Here is a 23,610-nt window from a genome sequence, read left to right as displayed (position 1 = left end):
CGATCATGATAACACTGCGTTTATAAGACACAGTACCCTATACACCATTGGGGTGCGGATAAGGGTTTTATTATATTATATTATTAATAAAAAGGCAAATATTTCACTTTTAAAAAATACAAAAATATAATTAGCCCTTACCGGTCCAATGTCAAATCTCATTCAACATCAAATTTTTCCTCTTAGGTCCCATGTCGGATGTTATTTGACTTTTTTTCATCATTAGTATTATTAATTTAAATTCCAAGCTTACATTTTTGTCACTCGTATCTATTACAACAGTATGGGGGCAGAGGACAAATGATTTTTTCCAATTGGAATGTAACTGTCTCCCTAGATTTTATTCAAATTTTGGGGGACCAGAAAGGGTTAAAAATTTATGTGTTATAAAATTCTCAGACTTCCATATTCTTCTTCAACTATTTTGAGACATCCTCTAGTTTGAATGAAAATAACATTTAGGATTTTTATGGAGTGTGTGGAAGTTTTTGGTGAGAGTATTTTAATGTTTTTGATTTAAAATAAACCCTGATGATGACAAGGTATTGTCTTATTGGTTAAATTGTATTAATAAAAAGTGGTGAAAACAAAGTTAATTAATTTTATAAAGATAATTATAAAATGTGCCATAAAGTATCTGCGGAAAACATTAAAGAAAATCAATAATATTTCTCTAGCACCTCTCGGAGGGTGGTAACAACACTTTGAGAACCTGTGGACTACATTAATGGGTGATTGAGGATCAGTACAGTTGATTGTATAAAAACGATAAGTAAAATAATACATTCTTAAATGCAGTACGTATTTTTGACCGGTATCAAATGACGTAGATTGGAAAGATGATTAAAAATATGTTAAAAATTAAGCATTGATGCTTCCTTGCTTCTTGCTGAACATGACCGTCATGGCATCCTCGTCATCCTGCAGCAATCTGGTCTTCACGCTCTTCGAACGATCAAAGAACCTGTCGAGAACACAAAAAAGAACCAATAAAATAACAGCAACAAAAAATTACCCGTTATTAAAAATAACGTTGAAAAAATAACGTAAAAACAACTAAAAAATAACGCATAATATAACGTATTGAAATTAAAAAAACTGACATTATTTATCACGAAAAATAACTAGATACAAACACAAAAAAATGGGGAAAACTAAATTATTTTTAAAAAGCACCCAAATCCTTTATATTATAACCAAAAAAAACTAATTTTGAAGTCATAAAATATTCAGACTTACAGTATTGTTCGAATTCATGTGAACACAAGTAACAATTTGACAAAATCAACATTTATTAGTTATAATAAATAATAATAAAACCCTTATCCGCACCCCAATGGTGCATAGGGCACTGTGTCATATTAACGCAGTGTTATCTTGATCGTTTACACACGAAGGAAAGGTGATCAGCCGTCCGCTTCAGGTACCAGTCCAAATATTACAGTGAAAAAATCATTTATATTTATTTGACCCCCCCTGGGAATCGAACCCGGGACCTCCAGAACGGTAGCCGAGCGTGCTGACCATTACACTACGGAGGCGGACACTAGTTATAGAACAACTAAACCGAGGAATGAATGAAATTCAGATTGTTTTAATAGAAAATGCGTTACCTCTCGACTTTATAACTTCTTCAACACGTTTTGGCATAGAATCGATAAGTTTTTTTTAGTTTTCTGATTTTCTGGCCTCAAAACCATGTATGGATTTCAGCCTCAATCACTTTGTTTTTGCTGTGCAATCACACCCGGGACCTCTGGCACGGTAGCTAAACGCGATAACCATTACACCACGGAGGCGGACTATACTGAATACATACAATACTCTTTGAATGGGATTGGTGTCTTTCAATTCTCCTTTTACAAAGCATGCATTATATATATATAAACACATTTTTTTTTGTTAAATATATGCTATCGTAAGTGTTTTGAAGTTTATAAGTGTTCTGGAGGTCCCGGGTTCGATTCCCAGAGGGGGGTCTAATAAAATATAAGTGATTTTTTCACTGTAATATTTATTCAATATTACCCTGGACTGGTTGGTACCTGAAGCAGAGGGCTGATCACCTTTCCTTCGTGTGTTAACGATCAAGATAACACTGTGTTTATATGATGCAGTGCCCTATGCACCATTGGGCACACTAAGTTTGAAATGTCGTACACATATATATATTGTAGTCGTACAGGAGAAAGTGACCAACTAACAAAACATAAAATGTTCAGGAGGGCCATTTAAGTCACTTTTGCTTGGCAACAAAATAAACACCAATGCAGTTAGTCATTTTTAACAAGTCAATATATTATGCTTCCAAGTTTAAAATCCTTTGGGATGATTTCAGGGCAATATTAAGCTAGTAAGATATCAAATAGTCAATGATCACGTTTTTGTATAAAATGCACTTGGTCACATTCTCCTGTATGACTACGATATGTGGTTTTACAAGTTAATTCAACTTGAAGTTTAATAGCTGGCATTTTATTCAGGCTTAAAGCTTTAAATAAAAGGAATTATTCAAACAGGGATTTTAGTGTTTTAACATCGTCCGCCTCCGTAGTGTAATGGTCAGCACGCTCGGCTATCGTTCTGGAGGTCTCGGGTACGATTCCCAGGGGGGGGGGGTCAAATAAATATAAGTGATTTTTTCACTGTAATATTTATTCAATATTACCCTGGACTGGTACCTGAAGCGGAGGGCTGATCACCTTTCCTTCGTGTGTAAACGATCAAGATAACACTGCGTTTATATGAAGCAGTGCCCTATGCACCATTAGGGTGCGGATAAGGGTTTTGTTATTATTATTATAACATTTTTTGTACCCACGTTTTGTTTTTCTGATACCCACATACTAATAATAATAAAAAAATGTTTTTCCTCATCTTATTGCAGGCCTTGTGACCTGTTTTTAAGAGGGATTAGCCTACTGCGATATCGATTCCCAGCTGTCAATCCATCTCTTTGGTGGTCTGCATGGGAGTTGGCCGTACAGTACACGCTCATACCATTATCTCCTTCGTTGCCTTCCCCACCTAACAACATCTTCCATCTCGCATATTTCCCTGATCCTGACGTTTCTTATTCTATCCCGAAGACTTAATTTTTTTTAATTTCTAATGATGACATGTAACATACTTGGATAGAGGTCCGGAAGTGGTGTTGCCGGCGGGGACGGCTTGTATGCTGACCGACTCCAACCGGGTCGGTCCTTCAGCCTCCAGCTGAGCCGCTGTCGGTTTCTTGAACCTAAAATTACACAAAAAGTCGGTCTTAACATTTAGAATACACAACACGTGTTTTCAACATTTTGAGTGTGTCCAAATACTTGTTCACAAAATCTGGATTATTTCCAATTACAGGAGTTATTTTCATATTATTTTTTGACATCTCATCAAAGATGAAGAGAAGAATATGGAAGTCTGGGCATAACACACCATATTGTAATATAATTACGGGGCTGACGACCGTCATAGGCTGGTTTAAGTGATCACTTTACACGCGTGTAACATTCACCAATTCTACCCATTATTGACAACCACACTACTATTGAAGTTCTAGTGATTCAAGAACAAGGTTTCTAGATTGGTTCATACATATAGAACTTCCAAGAACTTGAGTAGTGTGGTTGTCAATAATGGGTAGAATTGGTGAATGCTACACGTGTGTGAAGTGATCACTTAAACCAGCTTATGACGGTCGTTAGCCCCATCAATGCCCAGACTTCCATATTCTTCTTCATCTTTGATGAGATGTTAAAATAGAATACAAGTGTTTTCAGTGTGTGACACCAGACTGAAGGGAATGGATGGTTACAGAAGAGGCCAGCAGTAAAGGCGTGCATTCTCTATAGGCAGAAGAGTAGTGCCTACTCCGGATTATTCATGTTCCATGTAGAAACATGACCAGTGCCTACTATGCCTTGTCCTTACCCAACCCAGTATGGTAGGGCAGTATGCCCACCTTGATTAAAAATTCTGTGACAGTCCAGCAGTGGATGATGGATGACAGAAGGCAAGGGAAGGATTGCCCTGTTTTTCTTGTTTCGACCAAAGAAATACATTTCAAAACATGTTTCCGAAACGTAATTGTTACAAACAAACCAACCTACATCATGATTGGTACTAATATTACATCAATCGACAGTTGAATTGATAATAATTCAATACAATATGGTGCGTTATGCAACGCTGGGTGCGGATGCAAGCTAACACATTCTGTGCTAAGAACATGGCTAGCGTGTCCATATATCGCTCACTCCTTTCAAGGACGTCATAAATCAAACATCGTCAATTTTCAGTTGCGCATGTTTTCGGAATGCCCAGAAAATGTACTATATCCCAGCAAAGCGGCATATTTTTAACTTAATATTTACCCGCTACAGAGCAGAAAGTGTTGTTTTTGCATTTTGTAGAAAATGGATGTTTTAATGATTTTTTTTTAAATATACTAAATATTTTACAAATGGAGAAAAACCTTCAGGTTTTACCTAAAAAGATCTGTTGCACAGTAAAAAGTTCAATAAGTGGCTTGATATTTATTTTTAATACTAAATATTATGTTTTTAAACTTTAGAAAGATTCTCCTGAAAAATCAAGTTTTTTGATTTATGACGTTCTTGAAAGGAGTGAGCGATATGACACCTTATTTTGTGCTCAGGAACACACCTTGCGTGTCAATATATGACACCCACTTTGTGCTCAAGAATACGCCTAGCGTGTCTATATGCAACACCCACTTTATGCATAAAGAACATGCCTAGAGTTTCAATATAAGACACCCACTTTGTGCTCAAGACCACGCCTAACGCAGTGGCGTGAACAGTTTTTAATTAGGGTAGTAGGCAGAGGGTTGGGTAAGGATAAGGTATAGTAGGCACTGGTCGTGTTTCTACATGGAATGCGTGTAATCCAGGATATGCGCTGCTATTCTGCTTGTATAGAATGCACGCCTCTAGCCTCGCGGGTCCATACGTGAGACCCACTAAGTGGCAGACCAGAAGAGGGCGGAGGAGAAGGGTTTCGCTCTACTTACATCTTCAACAGCAAGCTGGACCCAACGACGGATACGGAACTGAGCGCCATTGCAGCTGATGCCATCCAAGGCTGCAAAAACAATATTCCAGTGCAGTTCAAGAAACAATAATAATAATAATAATAAAACCCTTATCCGCACCCCAATGGTGCATAGGGCACTGGTTCATATAAACGCAGTGTTATCTCAATCGTTTACACATGAAGGAAAGGTGATCAGCCCTCCGCTCCAGGTAAGAAACAAACATAATAAAATCAGACTGATCACGTTTTTTCAGGGATTTTGAAAGGATGATTTCAGGGAAAGGTTAAAACATCCTTTCAAAGGATGTTCAAACCTTTGATTGCACACTTAATCTTTCCCTTACGGTGTTTCCGCGTGCAACGGGGATATGTATTTAGTGAAGGGTTAAATATGGCTCACTCACAGAAATATATTTTTTTAAACTTTGATAAATACGCTATCCTAATATGGAAAAAAAAAATTCTCAACCACCAAAAAAAACATGAACACCCTAGGATGGCGACTGACTGGAGCCATTTCGTGGTAACGTAACACGTTACGATGCGAGCGTTCAGGCAGTCAGTGCGAACCGAGCACTCCATCCATAGTTTAGGATGCTCGCCGCGAGCGATGTTACGACGTTACGTTACGACGAAATGCTCCGGTCAGCCTCCAGCCTTATGCGTTTGTTTCCGTTGTATACAAACATTTGGAGTGTGAGACTGATTTATTCTTCTTCTTTTTCTAAATCCTAAGGATCTGTTTCTGCCTCCACTTATAGCTCTTGGGATGTTGACTCCCAGCTGTATTTCCACCTTTTCGGAGGTCTGCCTGGGGGTCAGGAACTACGCTTGGATGGCTTGACTCTGGCCAATATCTGTACCCGACGGATTCTCCAGTTCTTTGAACACGTTGCGCGTGGCAACGAGGATAGCCTGGAACGACTAGTTGTGATCGGTAGCCTGGAGGGAAAGCGAGGGAGAGGAAGATCCCCCACACGATGGACCGATCAAATTAAGGCAGCAGCAGGCACCTCAGTGGTTGGAGCGCTACGTGCAGCGCAGTCAAGGGATAACTGGAGAAGAGTCATTGCTTCTGCAAGGGTCACAACCCTCAGCAATGAGGATTAAGACGGAGAAGCCTGGGGGTCTGCGTCCTTCAGGGTTGCCTTGGAGGGCGATACGTAGAAGTCTGTCATCTGACATTCTGTTTACATGAACATTCCAGTATCGCCTTCGTTGTCGTCCCTCCTCACAAAATCCTCCGTCTTACACATGCTCCGGAATTTTTCGTTTTATTCAATGCGATTAATTCTCATTCGATAATGGGGGGAGAGTGTGATGTACCCACCTCTAGTATGAAGCCGTAGGAGGCCAGGGCTCCGGAGGCCAGGGGGATCCCCAGCAAGTTGTACACCGACGCAAAGAGGAAGTTCAGCCGCACTCGGCTGACTGTACTGCGAGAGAGTTCGATGCAACCCACCACGTCCAGCAAATCACTCTGGAACAAGGTCATGAAAATATATCAATCTAGTGTACGTTTAACCTCGGCTCGTAACGCATGTCTGTGCTGAAACCTTTAGTGCATGTTGGTCTTCGGGTCGACCAAAAATCTGTGTTAAACATTTTGTGTAGTTTTAAGTGTGTAAATGGTGTTATGGTGGTGAAGGGTGGTATTGTTTGCATGCTGTAGTAGTGATTGTCCTGACGAAGAGACGGGTACGTCTCCAAACCGGTAGAGTTTCTGCTTAAAAAAAGCTTCTTTACATCTCACCAATAGATGTCTCTAGTGAAGTTCTAGTGATTCAAGAACAAGGATTCTAAATTGGTTCATATATATATGTAGAACTTCCAAGAATTTGAGTAGTGTGGTTGTCAATGATGGGTAGAATTGGTGAATATTACACGTGTGTAAAGTGATCACTTAAACCAGCCTATGACGGTCGTCAGCCCCGTAAATGCCCAGACTTCCATATTCTTGTTCATCTTTGATGAGATGTCAAAAAATAATATTATTAACATTTTTGTAAAAAAAAATTTTTAAATATATCAATCGTTTTAGTACCATATACTTTCGATCGAACTATCTGGAGCAGAGATATCAAACCCAAAAGGCACCAAGGCCGCATAAGGTATTTTGGGTACGCCGGCGGACCACATCAAAAAACTCAAAAATCTCATTTTCATTTTTATCTAACTTTAAGTGAATAATTTACTATCACAGACAGTCAAATGAGGTACAGTAGATCCAACTTAATGATTTTGTAAAAAAATATCATATCGCTCACTCCTTTTAACAACTTCATATATAAAATATGTCAATTTTCAGTTGTGCATGTTTTCGGAATGTCCAAAAAAAACTATATCCCAGCAAAAGCGGCATATTTTTAACTTAATATTTACCCGCTACAGGCCAGAAAGTGTTGTTTTTGCATTTTGAAGAAAAGGTATTGTTTGATTATTTTTTTAAATATACTAAATATTTTTCAAATGGAGAAAAAACATTCAGGTTTTACCTAAAAAGATCTATTGCACAGCAAAAAGTTCAAAAAGTGGCTTGATATATATATATTTTTTTTTAAACCCATATCCACACCCAATGGTGCATAGGGCATTGCGTCATATAAACGCAGTGTTATCTTGATCGTTTACACATGAAGGAAAGATGATCAGCCTTCCGCTTCAGGTACCAGTCCAGGGTAATATTGAATAAATATTACAGTGAAAAAATCACTTATATTTATTTTACCCCCCCTGGGTGATCGAACCCGGGACCTCCAGAACGGTAGCCGAGCGTGCTGGCCATTACACTACGGAGGCGGACCTTTTTAATACATTGTATTATATTTTTAAACTTTAAAAACAATCTCCTGAAAAATCCAGTTTTTTGATTTATGACGTTGTTGAAAGGAGTGAGCGATATGTTCCCTTACACAAAAATTATTTAAATGAAGAATTTAAATAAATGAAAAATATATATACCCGCGGGCCGCAAAAAATATACTTTGACATGCCTGAACTAACACAAAAAGCACAAAAACGGTTGACATATTGTTGTCGGGCGGTTTTGTTCATGAACCCCGACCATCCCCTAATTAAACTCTGGCAAAAATGGTAATTTACAATCCACCTAATATTCACATCAGTTCCTGGGGATCAATCAAAATCAACCAATGTATGAACGGGTCTCATTCGGAAATTGGACCAACTTTTGGGAATGGGAACAAATTTTGGGAATTAACCCTTCGTTGCATGACTTTTTTCATTTTAAATGATATTAAAAATTCCATAGTATCTTACTCTAAATATTAGATGAAAAAAGAATGAAAAACGTTTAACAAAGAAAAATAAAAAAAATACTTATGTATCAAATTTGCAACACCATGCAATGGTTAACCTTATGAGATATTGCTATGTGTTTTATATATATATATATAAAACCCTTATCCGCACCCCAATGATGCATAGGGCACTGCGTCATATAAACGCAGTGTTATCTTGATCGTTTACACATGAAGGAAAGGTGATCAGCCCTCCGCTTCAGGTACCAGTCCAGGGTAATAATATTGAATAAATATTACAGTGAAAAAATCACTTATATTTATTTTACCCCCCTTGGGAATCGAACCCGGGACCTCCAGAACGGTAGCCGAGCGTACTGACCATTACACTACGGAGGCAGACGCGTGTTTTAACACTATATTATTAGATTAAAACCAATATTTTTAGCTTTTCAACTTTATTTTTATTTGACCAGCGACCGGGTTTCGTCGTTACCGACATCATCAGTCTGGTGTTTCATCATCAGACTGGTGATCAGTGTTTTAACACTAACTTTTGGCTATGTAACAAATTTGATACACGGTGCTGAAGTGCGAGTTTTTCACTTTTGAAATGTGGTGTCGGAGGCGCATGCTCCGAATCCCATGGACAGCTAGACGCACCAACCATTCTATTCGCCAGGAACTAAATTCGGATGGCTTGACTCTGGCCAATGTCTGTACACGACAGATTCTCCAGTTCTTTGGACACGTTGCGTGTGGCAACGAGGATAGCCTTGAACGACTGGTTGTGATGGGTAGCCTGGAGGGGAAGAGACGGAGAGGAAGATCCCCACACGATGGACCAATGGAGTTAAGGTGGTTGGAGGGCTACAAGCAGCGCAGTCAAGGGATAACTGGAGAAGACTCATTGCTTCCGCAAGGGTCGCAACCCTCAGTAATGAGGAGTAAGACGGAGAACAAGAATATTCAACAGCCATTGTGACATAACACATCCCTGTTTAACATCTTAACTCAACATAAGGAGTGCAAGTTACCCTCATGAGGACGACGTCGGCAGCCTCCACGGCCACGTCCGTCCCCGTCGCGATGGCGATGCCCACATCAGCTTGCGCTAAAGCCGGAGAGTCGTTGACTCCGTCTCCTACCTATAAAGAAACAAACAGACGTATGAGATAAATAAATAAAACATTATTTTTTTTATTTATTTAAACTTCATGTACAGAAAAGAAATGAGTACATTGGCGGGCTTATTGCTCAAAAGCGATATCTTCCAACCAACCAAAAACAGACAGTGATATCGGTCAAAACGTTTGACCATATATAGCAGCTGTTTGCAATCAGACATTATCATTTTTGACATCTCAACATAGATGAAGAAGAATGTGGAAATCTGGGCATTTCCAGGGCTTACAACCGTCATAGGCTTGGTTAAGTGATCACTTTACGCACGTGTAACGTGTCACCAATTCTACCCATGATTGACAACCACGCTATTCAATTTTTGGAACTCAACTCCTTAGTTGAGATAATCCAGATTTGTGAACAAGTATTTGGACACACTCAAAATTTTGTAAATATAACATTATACTCAACCGTCCACAGTATAATGGTACCAAATGGTCTGCCAAAAAAATATTCAGTGGCCTATGCACCATTGGATGCGGGTGGGGGCAGGAAGAATGTAAGAATCGGAAGAATAATATTTACCATTGCTACGCGCTGTCCGGACTCTTGCAGCTTTTGTATTTTGGCAACCTTGTGCGATGGCAACACTTCCGCAAACACCTGATCTATCCCGACCTGAAAACATTGAACACATTGAAAACATTGACTTGAAAACATTGGCCGAAAAACATTGACTAGAAAACATGACCTGAAAACTTTGACTTGAAAACATTAACGAAAAAACATTGCCCTCAAAATACTAACGTTAACGAAAAAACACTGACCTGAAAACATTGATCTGACAACTTTGACCTGAAAACATTTGCTTAAAAACTTGGCAAAAAAACATTGACCACAAAACATTGACCTGAAAACATTTGCTTAAAAACATTGGCAAAAAAACATTGTCACAAAACATTGACCTGAAAATGACCTAAAACCCCACTATTGGCAGTCAGGTCAATTCCTTTGCAGATGCAGTGTAAGAAGAAATACTGAAACTGGCATAACTTAACACCACTTTTGTGTAAAATCCATTGTTTCCTTTGTGTAATACCACTTAAAACTGGTATTACACAAAGTGAATGATGAATGATAAGGAGAGTGTTTTAGAAGTAGTAGATTAAACAGCCACGGTGACATTACACATCCCTGTTTAACCTTTACAGGTGTTATACCTTTAGAGGTGAAAAACCAAAACGATGATGAATATTCATAGAAAACCCGGTCGCTTTAAGGAGTTATACCTGCGCGGCAATGGATGCTGCCGTATTCCTATTGTCTCCGGTAAGGAGTACCACGTTCATGCCGCGTCTCTTCAGCGCCGCCACGCACAGGGCGGCTTCGGGCTTGACTCCGTCGGCCACCGACACCGCACAGCAGATGTTGCCTGCATCGAAAAGTCGCAATTCAGAGACAAGCGCGACGAAATGGTGAAAATCAAAAGCAGAGATTGACAAAGTGACAAAAAATCTAAAATATAAAGCTGAAGACCTTAAGGTGGAGACTGACCGGAGCATTTTGTCGTAACATAACGTGGTAACATCGCTCGCGGCGAGCATCCGAAACTATGGATGGAGCGCTCGGCTTGCTGTACTGACTGCCTGAATGGTCGCACCTAATATGGAGGTCAGTCTCCGCCATTATATTTCATACCTTATATCCTTTATATAGAACTAAACACTAATCCCTTTCACTGCCTACACTAATAATAATAATAATAAATCCCTTACCGCACCCCAATGGTGCATAGGGCACTGCTTCATATAAACGCAGTGTTATCTCGATCGATTACACATGAAGGAAAGGTGATCAGCCCTCCACTTCAGGTACCAGTCCAGTGTAATATTGAATAAATATTAGAGTGAAAAAATCACTTATATTTATTAAACCCCCCTGGGAATCGAACCCGGGACCTCCAGAATGGTATGCGAGCATGCTGACCATTACACCACGGAGGCGGACAACTACACTGCCTACACTGGGGTACTTTAACTTAGAAAATTTGGTGATGGACTTACAATCTTGTATTTATTTAGATTGGCAGTGACAGGTATATTGAAAGCTTTTAAATGTAAATTCACCGTAAAATTGGGATACAATTTTATATTGTTTCACATTTTCAATACGTTTCGCGACTTAGTTATAAAAAAATATTGCTTAGCAAGAGCAGATCTATCAGGAAGCCTAGATGCTTCTGTATCAGATCTGGGCGTGCGGTGGGACAGCTCTCAATGTATACCTTATATCAAACTGTGGTAGAGCGGGTTCGAACCGAGAAACTTTGATTTAAGAGTCCGCGACACTAACCACGGGATCACAATCCGACACATCTCAACCGACATATCGCTCAGTCCTTTCAAGAACGTCATAAATCAAAATACTTGATTTTTCAGGAGAACGATTTTTAAGTTTAAAAATAAAACACAATGTATTAAAAATAAATATCAAGCCACTTACAAGAACTTTTTACCGTGCAACAGATCTTTTTAGGTAAAACCTGAAGTTTTTTTCTACATTTGAAAAATATTTAATTTATTTATAAAAATAATTAAACAATACATTTTCTTCAAAATGCAAAAACAACATTTTGTGCCCTGTAGCGGGTAAATATTATGTTAAAAATATGCCTCTTTTGCTGGGATATAGTACATTTTCTGGGCATTCCGAAAACATGCACAACTGAAAATTGACGATTTTTGATTTATGACGTTCTTGAAAGAAGTGAGCGATATCTATGTCCTCATGTTCCTCATTCTATAATTTCATCCTTTCCATATTCCGTATTTTATACTTTCCGTACTCACCTTCAATATCTTTCTTCATCTATGTTGAGATATAAAAAAAAATGTAAAAATAACACTTTTATCTTCAAACTCTTCTTTTTCTTTCTTTCTTCCTTCATTTTAAATTCTTTTCCATTACACGACATAAATGCAAATACAAAAAATTTGAATAAAATACAAATATGAATACAAAAAAGATCCCACAAAGGCATGGCCTGTGTGTGGGTATACAATATAATTTAGGGGTAGTAAATGGTATAAGGGTGTAGGTATTATAAGTAGAACTAGAATAATAGTTCAAACTCTTATCCGCACCCGATGGTGCATAGGGCACTGCATCGTATTGGCGCAGTGTCATCTTGATCGTTACGCACAATAAATATCACAGTAAGCAGAGAGAACAGAATGCCAAACCACTCACTCTTTGCAAACATTCTTTACCTTTTCCGCATTCACGCATCTCCTCATAAATTCTTCTTCATTTTTCAAACGCTTATCCGCACCCGATGGTGCATAGGGCATAATATAAATGCAGTGTTATCTGGATCGTTAAAAACATGAAGGAAAGGTGATCAGCCCTCCGCTTCAGGTACCACTCCAGGGTAATATTGAATAAATATAACAGTGAAAAAAATCACTTATATTTATTTTACCTCCAGAAAAAACATTCGCCTAGTTATAACTAACTAGCTATAACTATGCGAAACAATTGTCACAAAATCAATTTTTTATGTGTTTTTTTTTTTAACAATATAACAAGGAGGAATGAGTAAGGCTGAACGGGGAATAATTGAAAAGATTAGGAAGAGTTCTTTACGGTGGTATGGACATGTGGAGCGAATGGATGGCGAGAGAATGACTAAGAAAAAATATGTGACGAATGCGAGAGGGAATACAGAACGAGGACGGTTGAAAAAGACTTGACGTGATCAGATCAATCAGAACCTAAAATCTGGCAGTGTCAAAAGTCTGGGTAATCGGAGGGCATGTATGACTAGATGTATAGATGTGAAGGAGGCGAGGAGTGTATGTCAGGTCGGAGGAGTGTGGTGTTTCATCCTCTCTACCTACCCCTGCGGGGAAACGGCGTGATGGTAATAGTAGTAGTAGTAGTATAAAATGCAACATAGCATTTAATACATAAATTAATAATAAACCCTTATCCGCACCCCAATGGTGCATAGGGCACTGCGTCATATAAACGCAGTATTATCTTGATCGTTTACACATGAAGGAAAGGTGATCAGCCCTCCGCTTCAGGTACCAGTCCAGGGTAATGTCGAATAATATTAGAGTGAAAAAATCACTTATATTTATTTGATCCCTCCCTGGGAATCGAACCCGGGACCTTCAGAACGGTAGCCGAGCAGGCTGACCATTACACTACGGAGGCAGACATAAATTAAAATGGAGTTTTACAAATTAAACACCAAATCTATAAATATATGAATGGCACCCGTACACCTGTTCCCTTTGTTCTGAGAAGAACAACTGGATTTGCTGCACAGTCATCAGCAATCATTCTGAGAAGCACAACTGCCAATTTTTTAATTTTGCTGATCAACCTTTCCCGTAATTAAATCAGTAACGTTACCGTCGATAGCGCACAGCACTGCGGTCCGTCCCATCTCCTCTTCGGCCTTCAGAGCTTCTTCGGCGCGGGCGGGCAGCATCAATCCGTGTCTCGCGATCCACTCACGGTTGCCGACCACAATACGATGCTCCTGTAATGATGGTCACATATTACAGACAACGATAATTCTAAACAAGGTTATTTTCAACATCTTTCATAACCTAGCGTCCCAGTCTTGGGTAGTCACTACACAATAAAAAATTAGCAATTTGAAACCTTAAAAATGCGTAATTCATAGGTAACCCCCTTAATCAATTATAAATGAAGTCAAAAATTATAATAATTTAGATTTTTTGTCTGAAAACATTAAAAAACCATCTGGCAACGCTCACGGAACAAGCATAGGTCCACTCTTGTCGGAAGCCCAAAAGCTACTGCCGCTAGCCAGAGAACATTAGAGCTTTGAGCTCTTCACGCTTGCACAGTGCAAGTATGCAAGAGCGAGATGCGGGTATAGTGTCGCGCTTCCCGCACACTCTTCACGTGCTATAGGCAAATTTGTTTCCGATATTCACAAAATACCTCCGATGTACCGGATAAATTCTGATTATTATGAATATTATTTTTTAAATGAATGCGTAAATATGTTATGGAGGAATGTCTAAAATCTTAGCCTTGTATTTATTATATTTATAGAGATATTATGGTTATTAGAAGCAATGTGTACTAGGTACACAACAACGGGAAGGGAGGGTAATTTTGATGGATAATGCTATACATTCTTTCCTCATTTTCACCATTTGAACATCTATCATGTATCGTTTTGTCTAATTCAGTTTTTCAAGCGATCACCATAATTTTCCTCAAAAGACATCTAGAGGAAGACCCAAAAATTCATGGATGCTGCAGAGAGATAACATGATTCAAAGACATGGCCTAGGTGACGTTGTCCATGACGGAAGGACCTACAACCTGAGGACGAGGAGAGCTGACACCAGCAGTCTACAAAGACGATAAGTTGGGATGGAGCCAGGAAGAAGAAGACCATCCATAATATTTTCTTCTAATTTTACTACTCCACACTGAAGGTTAGCAATCATTATGGCAATTCCACTCTGGCTGCAGCTACAATTGACTTACAGTTTTCGGAGAGTCTCCGATCTCTATTGCGTCTATATCCTCGATGGAGTGGGCTTCCAGTATGTTGTCCAGCTGTTGTCTCTGCCTTGTCGTTGGGTCTTCGCACAGATCCACCTCAACATCGCATATCTTAGCGGGAAATTTAGCAGTCGAGCTGAAAACACACGCAAAATTAATGAAACTAACACATCGCTCACTCCTTTCAAGAACATCATAAATCAAAAATCATCCCAGCAAAAGAGGCATATTTTTAACTTAATATTTACCCGCTACACGGTAGAAAGTGTTGTTTTTGCATTTTGAAGAAAAGGTATTGTTTAATTATTTTTTTAAATATATTAAATATTTTTCAAATGGAGAAAAAACCTTCAGGTTTTACCTAAAAAGGTCAGTTGTACATTAAAAAGTTCAATAAGTGGCTTAATATTTATTTTTAATACATTATATTAATATTATAAAACTTTAAAAACATTCTCAGGTCAGGAGTCGTAACAATCGGCGGGTATGCATGAGGAGATGCATGAACGTGGAAGAGGCGAAGAATATTTGCAAAGACAAAGTGGTGTGGCGTTCTAATCTCCTCTGCCTACCCCTGCGGTATAGCGGCATGATGGTTAGTTAGTTTGTTAAAAACGTTCTCCTGAAAAATCAAGTTTTTTGATTTATGACGTTCTTGAAAGGAGTGAGCGATGTGTGTCTCTCATTCGTACTTAATGGTGTATAGGGCACTGTATCATATGTTTTATTAAGAGTTTATTCTTTCTTCTCCGTCTTACACCTCTTTACTGAGGATTGTGACCCTTGCAGAAGCAATGACTCTTCTCCAGTTATCCTTTGACTGCGTTGCACGTAGCGCTCCAACCACCTTTACTCCATTGGTCCATCGTGTGGGGATCTTCCTCTCCCTCTCTTCCCCCTCCAGGCTACCCATCACAACCAGTCATTCCAGGCTATCCTCGTTGCCACGCGCATCGTGTCCAAAGAACTGGAGAACCCGTCGTGTACAGACGCTGGCCATCCAAGTGTAACTCCTGACGAATGAACTCATTGGTGTGTCTAGCTTTTATTACATTTCACTAGATACGTCTTGTCTTGCATCATGAATAATGCAAAACCGATGATTCTGACAAAAAAAAATGCAGTAAAGCTCAAATCCACACACCTATCCATGGAAAGATCCATGCTTGGTTCAAGCCTGAGAGATAAAATAAGAAATGAAGAAATTAGGAACAGATACAGAATAGCGGATATCATGGATCGCATTGCAAGAATCAAGTGGCAATGGGCGGGACATGTTGCAAGACAGGACCCCACAAGGTGGACCCCTAAAATTTTGAGATGGAGACCTTGGGAGAACAAAAGAGGTGTCGGAAGACCTCACAAGAGATGGTCCGACGACATAGTCGCTGTGGGGGGTAGAAACTGGCTGCAAGCAGCAACCGACCGGTGGAAATGGAAAGAAGGGGAAGAGAGGCCTATATCCAGCAGTAGAGGTCAGAGGGCTCATAAAGAAGAAGAAGAAAGTTAACAACCCAACTGAGCGAGCTAGTTGCCACTTGACGCTTTTTATTGCAAATTCTTATAAATTTTCACTACATTTTTAAGTGTGTCCATAATCTTTTTTGTTTTTTTAGAAAAGAGTGTTGATAATGTCTTAATAAGAGGAAACGCGTCACATATTATCATATACATGTAAATAAAAGTAGAGTTCAATCCGATAACCGTGTTTAATTTTGGATATATTACCCAACAATCTGGGTTTCTACAGTTGTAAGTTATTTTTACAGTTTGAAGTCTCACGAGTCGGGCATGCGTACCTTGCGAGGGCCGTCAGCGTGTGCGAAGGCTGGAGGTCCGCCCTCTGGGTGACCTGGCAGCTCAGCCCGCATCCGGGGACGGACCCGAAGTTGCTGCAGTTGCCCAGCGTGCCGGGGCCCAGGGCGGAGCGGCAGAACTTCACAATCGCTGCAAACAAAAATACACCCAAATTCGAAAAACTTATTACTTATAACCCTTATCCGCACCCAATGGTGCATAGGGCACTGCATCGAATTGACGCAGTGTTGTCTTGATCATTACTTACATAAAGGCAAGGTGATCACTCTTGCACTTCAGGTACCAGTCCAGGGTAATATTAAATAAATATCACAGTGCAAAATCACTAATACTTATTTTCACCCCCCCCTGGGAGTCGAACCCGGGACCTCCAGCGCGGTAGCTAAACACGCTGACCATTACACCACGGAGGCGGACTTCGAATAACAGCTAGAAGCAAACATATCGTAGTAGGTATACTGGCAAAAACATAAAGTCTAAAATTCCTCCATTAATTGATTCAGCAGTCACTTCGTGGTAAAACCAATTCATTTTTAATTAAAATTTTACTTGTAAATACCCGTTCGAAAATTACCCGGAATGCATGGAAACACGTGTCACAGCAGATTTTAAGAAATAGTGGTATTTACTAAGTAAAATTTAAAAAAAAAAATCTAAAATTTCTGTTTGAATAATCCCTGTTATTCAAAGCTTTTAACCTGAATAAAAATTTTGTTTCATTCATTTCAAACCCTTATCAGAACCCCAATGGTGCATAGGGCACTGCATCATATTAATGCAGTCTTATCTTGATCGTTAACACTTGAAGGAAAGGTGATCTGCCCTCCGCTTCAGGTACCAGTCCAGGGCGATATTAAATAAATATTAGAGTGTAAAATGAAATAATATTTAATTTAATTGAACCCGGGACCTCCAGCTCGGTAGCTTAACACGCTGACCATTACATCACCAAGGGGGACATGAATGTTGATATGGTTTTGACATGTGGAACGAAAGAGTGAGGAAAGAACAGTAGTAAAAAAAAATTATGAAGCGAATGTAGTTGGGAAAAGGAGCAGAGGAAAACCGAGGAAAACTTGGCATGATCACATATTTTAAATACTTTTTTTATTTTTTATTTTTTTAGAAGAGAAATATTTGTGTTTTTATTATTTACACAAATATTCCAATTTCATACTATTCCTGTTAGCCTAAGCGGCTCATTATTAGAAATAGGTATCAAATTGTGGTAGAGTGGGTTCCAACCGAGAAACTCTGACTCAAGAGTCCGCGACACTAACCACGGGACCACAACCCGACACTTAGGCAGGTCAAGAGTGGAAATAATCGGCGGGTATATATGAGGAAAGCCAAAGCAGGTTTGCAGGGACAAATCGGCGTTTTGTTCTCTTTGCCTAGCCCTGACAGCAACATTATGGTTAGTTAGTTGTTGTCGTAGTTGGAAATGCAGGGGAAGACCGAGGAAAACATGGCATGATCAAGTGTTTTAAATACTTGGGTGTTGTCAGGTCAGGATTGGTAAGAATCGGCGGGTATGTATGAAAAAAGCCAAAGAACGTTTACAGGGGCAGATCGGTATGGATCGTTTTGTTCTCTTTAGCTCTGACGGAAGCAGCATTATGGTTAGTTAGTTGTTGTCGTAGTTGGAAATGCAGGGGAAGACCGAGGAAAACATGGCATGATCAAGTGTTTGAAATACTTGGGTGTTGTCTGGTCAGGAGTGGGAATAATTGGCAGGCATGTATGAGAAATGCCAAAGAAAGTTTGCAGGGGCAGATCGGTATGGCATTTTGTTCTCTTTAGTTCTGACGGAAGCAGCATTATGGTTAGTTAGTTATTGTCGTAGTTGGAAATGCAGGGGAAGACCGAGGAAAACATGGCATGATCAAGTGTTTTAAATATTTGGGTGTTGTCAGGGTAGGAGTGGGAATAATTGGCAGACATGAATGAGATGAGCCAAAGAACGCTTGCAGGGACAGATCGGTATAGCATTTTGCTCTCTTTAGCTCTGACAGAAGCAGCATTATGGTTAGTTAGTTATTATCGTAGTTGAAAATGCAGAGGAAGACTAAAGAAAACACGGCATGATCAAATGTTTCAAATACTTAGGTGTTGTCAGGTCAGGATTGGTAAGAATCGGCGGGTATGTATGAAAAAAGCCAAAGAACGTTTGCAGGGGCAGATCGGTATGGATCGTTTTGTTCTCTTTAGCTCTGACGGAAGCAGCATTATGGTTAGTTAGTTATTGTAGTAGTTGAAAATGCAGAGGAAGACCAAGGAAAACATGGCATGATCAAGTGTTTTAAATACTTGGGTGTTGTCAGGTCAGGATTGGGAATAATCAGCGGGTTAAAAAAAATGTTTGAGGAGAGTCAAAGAACATTTGCAGGGGCAGATCGGTGTGGCGTTTTGTTCTCTTTGCCTATCCCTGATGGAAGTGAAGTGATGCGTTTGTTAGTGAGTTATTTATTACCTGAAGCCACAGGGTGTTCGGAATTGGATTCGGCTGTCAGCAAGAGGTCCAGGAGTTTGATGATGGTCTTGTTCCCTTGGAACAGTACGAAGCGCACAACGGAAGGTTTCCCGAATGTGATCGTTCCCGTTTTATCCAGGACTACTGTCTTTACCTGCAATCGAAGAAGAAATTATTAGAACCATTATACTACTTAGGTCTATATTTGTTATTTTTAATTAAGTTTTACTAAGTAAATACCACTTTTTCTTCAAATCTACTGTGGCACGTGTTTCCATGCATTTTGCATCATTTTGAAACACCGTATCAATCAATCCAATCATCATTCAAACCCTTATCCGCACCCCAATGGTGCATAGGGCACTGCATCATATGAACACAGTGTTATCTTGATTTTTAACACATGAAGGAAAGGTTATCAGCCCTGCGCTTCAGGTACCAGTCCAGGGTAATATTGAATAAATATAGAGAAATATCACTTATACATATTTATTTGACCCCCCCTGGGAATTTAACCCGGGACCTCCAGTACGGTAGCCAAGCGTGCTGACCATTACACCACGGAGGCGGACTGATGCATATATTTAATTTTTTTCAAAGGAATAACCCGCAAATCCTCTTTTAGAGTCTTGTCTGCAGGTAGGATAGTAAGGATAGGGAAGGCAAATGTAACAAATACATCACAAACACCCAGACCAATTGCTACAGTGCTCTATAGCATTGGTGGCGGATAAGAGTGAGAGGAAACAGCAAATTTTCACCAAGCTCTCTCCCTCTCTCTCTCACCTTGTGGGCGTTCTCGAGAGGCTCCGCCCCCTTGATGAGGATGCCGCAGGTGGCGCCCACTCCCGTCGCGACCATGACGGCAGTAGGCGTGGCCAGGCCGAGCGCGCACGGACATGCGATGGCCAACACGCTCAGGGCGAAGTGGAAGGCCGACGCAACAATGCGCTCCGCGTCGGAACGGTCCTTAATCATCATGCCCTAAACAAAACAAAAAAATATTATCAACAATTTTTATTAGCTTTATAAAATAATCCATAGTCCGTCTCTGTATTGTAATGGTCAGCACGCTCGGCTACCGTTTTGGAGGTCCCGGGTTCGATTCCCAGGGCGGGGGGGTCAAACAAATATAAGTGATTTTTTCACACTAATATTTATTCAATATTACCCTGGACTGGTACCTGAAGCGGAGGGCTGATCACCTTTCCTTCAAGCGTTAACAATCACACTGCGTTTATATGATGCAGTGCCCTATGCACCATTGGGGTGCGGATAAGGGTTTGAATGAATTCGCAACATTTTTGGGTGTATTCAAATACCTGGTCACAAATCGGGCTTTCTTTCCCCGTAAAAAATTCAAGTAAGTGACAACTATTTTATTTATTGTTTCGGCATTAACTTTGTGGTAAGACATGTTACAATGATTAAAGAAAACACTTCGTTTTTTACCACTTGAGTTTTATTATAGACTACATGTTTCAGAAGTTAAACTTCCATCATTCAGGTCTGTATAATAACTAAAATATAAAATATAAAATTGTCCTATAAATAAGGAGAGGGGAAAGTAAGAGGAAAGGGTTAGTCAAGGGACGGAGTTTGAAAACAAAGGAAAAATGGAAAGCAATGGCGAATTTTGAAACAATATTCATTATTTAAGTAACAACTACATATCGCTCACTCCTTTCAAGAACGTCATAAATCAAAAATCGTCAATTTTCAGTTATGCATGTTTTCGGAATGCTCAGAAAATGTACTTTATCCCAGCAAAAGAGGCATATTTTTAATTTAATATTTACCAGCTACAGGGCAGAAAGTGTTGTTTTTGCATTTTGAAGAAAAGGTATTGTTTAATTATTTTTTAAAATATATTGAATATTTTTCAAATGGAGAAAAAACCTTCAGGTTTTACCTAAAAAGATCTGTTGCACAGTAAAAAGTTCAATAAGTGGCTTGGTGTTTATTTTTAATACATTGTGTTATATTTTTAAACATTAAAAACATTCTCCTGAAAAATCAAATTTTTTGATATATGACGTTCTTGAAAGGAGTGAGCGATATGACAAACACTCACATGGGTCGGCAAATTGTCAATGTTGATGAATCCGCTGATGATCCAGCAAACCAAGGTCAGGACGGAGAGGCCTATGACAATAGGAACAAAATACCTGAAAAACGGAAATAATATCATAATTAATATTAGTGCTTGAGATGAATATAGATCTGGGTATAAAATACCATGGCTTTTTGTATGCTGACGAAGCTGCGCTTCATGCCGATAGCGGAGAACACCTGCAGCAGCTGGTGACAAGGCGGCCGTCCAAACTTAAAACACAGTAAGGGACATTTTTTTTGTAGTACGTTTTTTTGCATTTTCAGACTAAGTAGATCTTTAGAAGTCCTAAAGAGAAGGTGGACATGGTTGGGACATGTCCTTAGAATGCCACCTGAGGGCATCAACCCCTCATGTCTTTTCTTCCAACCCCGAGGATTCCGGCGCCCCGGAAGGCCGCTGACGACCATTCACCGACTATACTCAGCGGAACTTCGAGACGACGGACTGACCTGGGAGGAAGCCAAGGAGATGGCGTGTGACAGAATGACTTGGAGACGACTCGTGTTGGCCATATGCTCCACCTAGGGAGCGAACATGGAAAAAGAAGAAGATCTTAGGACTAAGTAGAATCTACTTAGTCCAAAAGTGCAAAAAAACGTACTATGAAAAAAAAATTCCCTTACTGCGTTTTGAGTTTGGACAGCCGAAGGGCGTATAGTGTGTGCGAGGGAAGTGTTTCTAATATAAAATATACAGCTTTTCCTTCTTATGATGCAGCTGAAATTTTCTTCTTCGATGTTGCATAGGGCACTGCATCACATAAACGCAGTGTTATTTTGATCGTTAACGCGTGAAGGAAAGGTGAGCAGCCCTCCACTTCAGGCACATGTCCAGGGTTATTAAATAAATAATTTCATTTTTTTCATTCAGCACCCAAATGGTGCATAGGGCACTGCATCATATAAAAGCAGTGTTATCTTGATGGTTAACACATGAAGGAAAGGTGATCGGCCCTCTGCTGGATAAATAAAGAATAAATAATAGAGTGAAAAAATCATTTGTATTTATTTGACCACCGCTGGGACTGGAACCCGGGACTCTAGAATGGTAGCCGAGCATGAACGGTATACACTACGGAGGCGGACAAAATAGAAAAAGAAATAGTGCAGATTTTGATTAAATTTTTCAATTTCAATTTATTTATTTATAGTTAACATACACATTCTTCCAACCCTCATCCGCACCCAATGGTGCATAGGGCACTGCATCGTAGCGACGCAGTGTTATCTTGATCATTAATTGCATGAAGGCAAGGTGATCAGCCATGCGCTTCTTGTACCAGTCCAGGGTGATATTAAATAAATATGAGAGTGAAAGTCGGCCATATTTATTTTGAACCCCCTGGGAATCGAACCCGGGACCTCCAGCACGGTAGCCAAACGCGCTGACCACTGCGCTACGGAGGTGGAACATACACATTACAAACTTAAATTTAAATCGTACACATTGACAAAAATAGAAAATAAGCACGAATAAATAAATATAAAATAAAACCCTTATACGCACCCCAATGGTGCATAGGGCACTGCGTCATATAAACGCAGTGTTATCTTGATCGTTTACGCATGAAGGAAAGGTGATCAGCCCTCCGCTCCAGGTACCAGTCCAGGGTAATATTGAATAAATATGACAGTGAAAAAATCACTAATATTTATTTTACCCCCCTTGGGAATCGAACCCGGGACCTCCAGAACGGTAGCCGAGCGTGATGACCATTACACTACGGAGGCGGACGAATATAAGCACGAATACTATTGCTAAAGGATCCCGCTTCGGAAAACTCCTTCAGACACACGGAACAGATCAATATCAAATGGGATATTGTTCAACATAGTGGTAGCTCTTCCTACAGGCATAACCATCGGCAGGTTGGTCCTGTGTCTAGGAATGTGAAATAATCTATGTCGACGCTGTCTTAGGTAACTATCGGGAACATACAGACTAATGTTCCGGATAATTTCGTCGCACTGAAAGATTGCTTTTAAACTGCACTCAATATACTTTCATTATTTTTAGAAAAATATGCAATATTTTACTTGTTAAATACCACTATTCATTAAAATCGATCGTGAAATAGAAAATAAAATTGAAAATAAGCAAGACACATGAAACAGATCAATATCCAACATTTTGAGTGTGTCCAAATACTTGTTGACAAAATCTGGATTATCTCCAATTACAGGAGTTATTTTCATATTATTTTTTGACAT

General features: G+C 39.6%; 1 protein-coding gene across 5 annotated transcripts in view; it reads right to left on the bottom strand.

Annotated features, from left to right (window-relative positions):
* Positions 1–535: 535 nt before the first annotated feature.
* Positions 536–23,610, bottom strand: part of ATP7 (copper-transporting ATPase 1) — a 62,420-nt gene continuing 39,345 nt past the window's right edge. For all 5 annotated transcript variants that reach the window (XM_088277473.1, XM_088277472.1, XM_088277470.1 and 2 more), the window contains exons 16-28: positions 21,359–21,452; positions 20,071–20,268; positions 19,285–19,438; positions 16,793–16,940; positions 14,976–15,129; positions 13,857–13,986; positions 10,724–10,866; positions 10,020–10,112; positions 9,347–9,457; positions 6,380–6,529; positions 5,027–5,097; positions 3,131–3,241; positions 536–964 (exon numbers count right to left, since the gene is read on the bottom strand). In XM_088277473.1, coding sequence (XP_088133599.1) covers positions 862–964; positions 3,131–3,241; positions 5,027–5,097; positions 6,380–6,529; positions 9,347–9,457; positions 10,020–10,112; positions 10,724–10,866; positions 13,857–13,986; positions 14,976–15,129; positions 16,793–16,940; positions 19,285–19,438; positions 20,071–20,268; positions 21,359–21,452 — 1,660 coding nt within the window. In that variant the 3' untranslated portion in view covers positions 536–861. The remainder of the gene's footprint in view (positions 965–3,130; positions 3,242–5,026; positions 5,098–6,379; positions 6,530–9,346; positions 9,458–10,019; positions 10,113–10,723; positions 10,867–13,856; positions 13,987–14,975; positions 15,130–16,792; positions 16,941–19,284; positions 19,439–20,070; positions 20,269–21,358; positions 21,453–23,610) is intronic.

This window comes from Brachycentrus maculatus, unplaced genomic scaffold (genome assembly GCF_059751285.1).
Source record: "Brachycentrus maculatus isolate JH-2025_06_01 unplaced genomic scaffold, ASM5975128v1 h1tg000043l, whole genome shotgun sequence".
NCBI classification, from domain to species: domain Eukaryota; kingdom Metazoa; phylum Arthropoda; class Insecta; order Trichoptera; family Brachycentridae; genus Brachycentrus; species Brachycentrus maculatus.
The sequence above is the reverse complement of the archived record's forward strand: the minus strand, read 5'-3'. Positions and strand labels throughout refer to the sequence as shown.